This window comes from Trichoplax adhaerens, genomic scaffold, assembly GCF_000150275.1.
Source record: "Trichoplax adhaerens TRIADscaffold_55 genomic scaffold, whole genome shotgun sequence".
Classification (NCBI taxonomy): Eukaryota; Metazoa; Placozoa; class Uniplacotomia; order Trichoplacea; family Trichoplacidae; genus Trichoplax; species Trichoplax adhaerens.
In genome coordinates this window covers 1-6,554 of record NW_002060995.1, presented here as the reverse complement: position 1 = coordinate 6,554, position 6,554 = coordinate 1, and the positions used below count along the sequence as shown (strand labels likewise).

At 32.1% G+C, this 6,554-nt stretch overlaps 1 protein-coding gene across 1 annotated transcript; it reads left to right on the top strand.

The window, feature by feature from the left end:
- Positions 1-3,651: 3,651 nt before the first annotated feature.
- On the top strand, positions 3,652-5,416 carry TRIADDRAFT_62460 (uncharacterized protein; the record flags this gene model as incomplete). The annotated part of the gene is made up of 5 exons (XM_002118387.1): positions 3,652-3,695; positions 3,802-3,898; positions 4,041-4,130; positions 4,332-4,397; positions 5,360-5,416. The coding sequence occupies 5 exons, from the start codon at positions 3,652-3,654 to the stop codon at positions 5,414-5,416; spliced, it is 354 nt and encodes a 117-aa protein (XP_002118423.1).
- Positions 5,417-6,554: the final 1,138 nt, after the last annotated feature.

The window sequence follows — 6,554 nt, the reverse complement described above, 5'->3', positions numbered from 1 at the left end:
ATAGAAGCATTTTCATTAAAGGGTGGAGTAAATATAAATATTATGAGCACAAGTAGATGCAAAATAAAAGTAGGAATTATATAAGACGCGAAAATGTTGTTCTTCTTTTGATAACAAGAGTAATGATGATTGTAGAGAAAAATAATTCAAAAATATTTTTAGACCTAGATGCGAAAAAGTTGTTCTTCTCTTGACAAGAGTAATGATGATCGTAAGAAAAAAGAAAAAAATTGAAATATCTCTAATAATAATAACAATTTTGAATGGATGAAGGATGTCTGCAAAACGCAGCGATTAATTTATAGCAACAATTCACTTTTATGATAGTACAGTACACTGTACTCTTCATTTGGAATATGAAATGATTTTCCGTACGAGTTCATTGAAGATGAAATGCAGTTCATTAATATTATCAGGTCAATTATGATAAATTTACCTGTTGGTCCATCGCTGTCGTTTTCTTTTCAATGAGTTCCTGTAGGGGTAGATTAGGTACGATTTCCACACGTTCCATCCTGATGGCGTTATTGAATTGAATAGATGAGCTACACGTGTCAAAGTCTACGAAAAGATGGATTGATAGTGTGTCAATTGAAGAGAAATAAATATTCACGACCTTCATGGACTGTATGCTATTCACGACTATTCTTCTCCTTCAATTCATTAAGATCAAGGTTACAATCTTTAGTAGAATTATGATTAAGTCAGCGTAGGATTACTATATAAGTCATGCCTACAATTTTGAAGTTAATGTTGAGACTGGACGACGTTTGAAAGTGAATCCGTCACCCACCAAGGCCACTTGCAAAGAGTGGAAAATGGACGATAATACTGTTGAATTCTTTGCAACTATACGACTCGTCACTGCCGTTAATTGCAATTCTTGATGGCCTGGAAATCGATCAATCTCGTCTACTATCGGAATTTTTGCTATACTGTTCAAGCCAACCACCAACAGAATAAATGATTCTACTTCAATTGGAGAATGATGACTAGCTTGCAACGATGAGCTCAACGCCAAGGTAAACTGCCGGTATTGGATATTACGGCCAAAACCCGGTATTGGGCCAATACGCGTATATAGCCTGCCTATCGCCAACGACTACAGTGCCAACTTTTCCTACACCAACAATGAAATTCAGTACCAATGTACTGTACACTGTAGCCCCATTTGGCTTGGACGCTACTGTCGATCGCATACAAAGACTGACATAGATTTGCAGCTTCTTCTCCCGCACTGATGCAATACACAGTACAAAGTACTGTCATCATGCAATAGTGGAACAGTAATCTTAACGCCCTCAGGTGGGCATATGGCGCAATCATCATTATCCAGCGATTCAAGATGTCCACTACTTAGATCATAATTAGTGGATTGATTCATTCATACTGCAGTCTATTTGTACAATCAACGGCTTCGATGATCATCTATCCCAGTAGTACGTAAGAAGAAGAAAAGAGTTTGAGTAGAAGAGAAATTATATCCTAATTAGTGGATTGATTCATTCATACTGCAGTCTATGTGTATAATCAACGGCTTCGATGATCATCTATCCCAGTAGTATGTAAGAAGAAAAGAGTTTGAGTAGAAGAGAAATTATATCCTAATTAGTGGATTGATTCATTCATACTGCAGTCTATGTGTATAATCAACGGCTTCGATGATCACCTATCCCAGTAGTATGTAAGAAGAAAAGAGTTTAAGTAGAAGAGAAATTATATCCTAATTAGTGGATTGTCATTCGTACTGCAGTCTATGTGTATAATCAACGGCTTCGATGATCATCTATCCCAGTAGTATGTAAGAAGAAGAAAAGAGTTTGAGTAGAAGAGAAATTATATCCTAATTAGTGGATTGATTCATTCGTACTGCAGTCTATGTGTATAATCAACGGCTTCGATGATCATCTATCCCAGTAGTATGTAAGAAGAAGAAAAGAGTTTGAGTAGAAGAGAAATTATATCCTAATTAGTGGATTGATTCATTCATGCTGCAGTCTATAGGATTGATTCATACTGCAGTCTATGTGGACAATCAACGGCTTCGATGATCATCTATCCCAGTAGTATGTAAGAAGAAGAAAAGAGTTTGAGTAGAAGAGAAATTATATCCTAATTAGTGGATTGATTCATTCATGCTGCAGTCTATAGGATTGATTCATACTGCAGTCTATGTGTACAATCAACGGCTTCGATGATCATCTATCCCAGTAGTATGTAAGAAGAAGAAAAGAGTTTGGGTAGAAGAGAAATTATATCCTAATTAGTGGATTCATTTATCCTGCAGTCTATGTGTATAATCAACGGCTTCGATGATCATCTATCCCAGTAGTATGTAAGAAGAAGAAAAGAGTTTGAGTAGAAGAGAAATTATATCCTAATTAGTGGATTGATTCATTCATGCTGCAGTCTATAGGATTGATTCATACTGCAGTCTATGTGGACAATCAACGGCTTCGATGATCATCTATCACAGTCAGTAATCACAAAGTTGATCTACAAAATACAATTAACAATCAATCCATATTGCATTGCTGCTTTATCCGTTTTCGGACAGTAGTCATTCCAGGAATATCATTATAAAAATGTGAGATACTATAAATATTCCATATTTATTGGTGTGTTATCTGGGCTTATATCATTGACAGTATTATCAACAGCGATGAGTAAAAAATAGTGTAGTTTACTGAATCTATTGCGAATTAACTAAAAAGGGACGCAAACTCAGCCATAAAGGCAAAATAAGAGTATTAACTAAAGCAATTCGTTATCTTATAATTTAATTAGTGATCAAGTTAAAAGGTAGATTAACCTTTCCTTGAATTTCGTTCCTAGAAATGAAATTTTAAACCTTATTAATTCAAGGTATTTATTAATGCAGGTGTTTGTCATTGGAGAGATGAGTAGTAGTAGCATCATGCTAATGGACCTTACCATAAATGCTCTTGAATGTAATAGTAACATTTTGGCTTCTTGAATGAATTAAATTTGGATGCCAGGCTTAATGAATAAGCTCCAGTTTCTGTAAATCCAATAAGGTCAAGTACATATAGGCATAATATGAGAGAATGATCGCAATTAGTCACTAATAATCACCAAAACCTTTGTAGGACATGACATAAAAGCATTCTTGATAAACCTTCAGTACGGGTATAGATTGTAGATATCGTTTGATAGTACAGGATTTTTAATAGTTATTTACCTTCGAAGTATACCCAGTCACCAGCGTTAAGCTGAATTTATAATTTCAAAAGGCGATAGATAACGAATATATAGGTATTAGAAGATATCGTTTACGACGCGTTAGTCACAATCTGTTCCTTTTGAAGCTAGGTCATAAGTATAATTTTATTGTATATACGAGTCTGTTATACTACTAAAAATTTCAGTACCTTTGGTAGTAAATATTCTTTCATTAAACAATCTAAGGAATCACATGTCTGACCAAATAAAACCGCAGTTTCTTCGCCATGAATATTACTTTTGACCGGTTTTAAAGTAATTAGGGCATGATCAATTGGGAGAATATTAAGGCACCCATAAACGCTATCGTTAACGTAGTATAACACTTTCTAAAAGTAGTTATTTAAAAAAAGTGTTAAATAGAACCATCGATTTTAATAAATTGCGCTAATATTATAGAAAATAGAAATGTTGCAAAATCAAGCTTATGCATGGAAAGAAGAAAATTCAAAGTAAAATTATTAATCTTTTAAATAAATTTTCTAGTAATCCAGTTGCCTATTTATTGTAGTTTGGCTATTGAAAAATATTAAAGTAAACACTTTTAATCTGGATTAGTCTACAAAATGAACACAATAAACAACTAGCCGAAATTTATGGTAATAATCAAAAAGATATCGAAGATGTTAAAAAGCGCCACTCCTGTATTGTCAAGGTCAGTTATGAGTTCTTATAATTTATTTATTACTAAGTAAGACATGCAAGAAGTGTAATATTAGACACTATTACAGTTTTAGATGGTTAATAATCTGACTATTCTCTAACAGCAGTTCTTTATGATATCTACTTAATTTCAGTCACTTAAAGATGAAATTAATAACCAGAAATCTAATATACAACTACTTGAGAAGCAGTCATTACAGAAAGAACGAGAATTTAAAGAAAAGGTAAGGAAGAATTAGCCTAATTAAACAGTATATCTTATTTCTGTTGCAATTTTTCCATATTTTACAGTTTTACATGTACTAAACTACAATGTGTTTTACTATGAACTATATTACGATCAAATTAGAGTAAATTAATACACAGAGAAAGAACATACAGATTTTGACATATTCTGCCAACTGGTTAACTCTTCATGTTATTAGATATCCAGGCTACAATTACAATATGAGGATAGGATCAAGGACATGATATCGGCAGAAATGAAAGAGGTAAACGACGTACATTGCATATTTAATATCAAGATTTTAACACAATGAATCCGATTTTCTGCAATAGCTCAGCATTAACTTACAGTTAGACTAATAGCTCTCTTAACAGTCAATATCGTAGATATTTGATATGATTTTAAAAGCGGTTAAAATCTTACAGGAATTAGAAGATACAATCCGTTCATTGAAATCTCAAGTCAATATGCTACAACAAAAAACTACTATTCTTCAAGACGAACTGACTATCGAAACCTACACTGCTCCACTCAAATTAGACACATCACTAGCATCTTTATCTAATTCGCCTAGGCAGTAGTCATCTATTATTTTAGGTCACTTCGTAGAAGCTTAATAGGTAATTTTTGACAATATTTCAAGATGTAAGCAAGGCCTTTGATTGTAATGTTACTATAAATTTAATCTATTCTAAGCCAATAATTTACCATGTCCATCATCGATCTGAGTTGATACTGCACTCTTAAAGCTTCTAACATGAAAAGTACAAATACACGAATTATGGATATTGCGTCGACTTTGTGGTCAGTAAATATCAAGGAGGCAACTTTCCCATTATGTCTTAATTTATTTCCAAGTTGTTCATACCACTATAGTAAAATTGACATTATACAGCTGTCTAGAGTTTTATGCCTTGATTTGAACTCTCTATACGAATTTTATGATCCGATGATCATCCATCTGCTTAGTCTCGGCCGTAATGGCCTATAATCATTTCAACTATCACTGTATAAATAATTATAATTATTCGAATTATCCAAAACCTTTCTTTGCTAAATCGTGTAATTATTGACTATTTTTTTAACTAATTTTTGATTAGGCAATCATATTTCTAAATGTTTCTTGATCTAATCTTCTATTAGACGATAAAGATGGTAAAAATTTTTCATTAATTTTGAAATTTTACTCCATTTTAAAGTGCTAATTCTATAAAACTATCAACTTAGATTAATATTAAAAATCTTAATGGTATTGTTCGAAGCCCATTAAGCTATTATTATTAGCTTCTCATGGCCGTAAATAAAGAAGTAAATAAAAGTATCAACGTATTACTACAATCGCATATAACATATTGATTTAGTTTAACTATGAGAAAAGAATAGAAATCATAAGCTAAGTATATTACTGGCAGCGTAACCATTATATAAATTATCAGTTATATTATTGCTTGTGGAGAGTACATGCATTATTTTATGAGATAGCTTGAAGAGATACTACTAGTTTCTGGCAATGGGAAATAAGAAAAATATATCATAAAAGGTTTTGTATAGAATGCGACGATTACACCTCTTTGGTGTTTAACGTATTAATGAATCTGTAATCGCGCCCATTAATACATTATAACTTCTATATCTGTGATGATGATAGTATATCTTAAAAATTTATCAGATTTACAAAAGATACGGTATCCACAGGCTAAAATCACAGAAAATTGATAATGATTTGAATGTTTTCTAAATTATCTGCGCAAATGAACTACAATTAAAAATTCATCGTACTTATAAGAACATTTACCGCTAGTGAAAGTTAGAAAACTTTTATTATAATCACCCTCAACTTTATATTAACAGAAAGGGACATATGAGCTACAATATCATCTAATTTCTGATAGTAATTGCACTCCGATCATAATTATCAATGAATTCCGAAGCTATTTTGTATTTGTATCGTATTAGATCAAGTATGCATAGTAGAATACAAAAAGGAATGGATAGTCATACCATGCTATGCCCACAGGCGAGAGTATCACTAGCACTAAACATACAGTACATTTTAATGATTGGTAATTAAAGTAATTTATTCATTTCAATTTCTTCACAAGTAGATATTACGCTATTCTTGCTTACATATAGTATTGTGAATTAAGACAATGAATTAGACACCTTAATTACATGTTTTCTAATGAATTAGCTCATGTTATAAAAATTAAAAGGTAGATCAATCTTCCCTTGAATTTCATTCCTAGAAAATAAAATGTATATTTCATTAGTAGTAATTGACGTTTAGTCATTGCTTACTGTCTGGTAACCGAAAAATTATAATTTTTACCAAAATTCTTCTTGAATATAATAGAAGCATTTTGGTTTCTTGAATGAATTAAATTCGGTGGCCAGAACTAGTGAATAAGCTCCAACTTCTGGA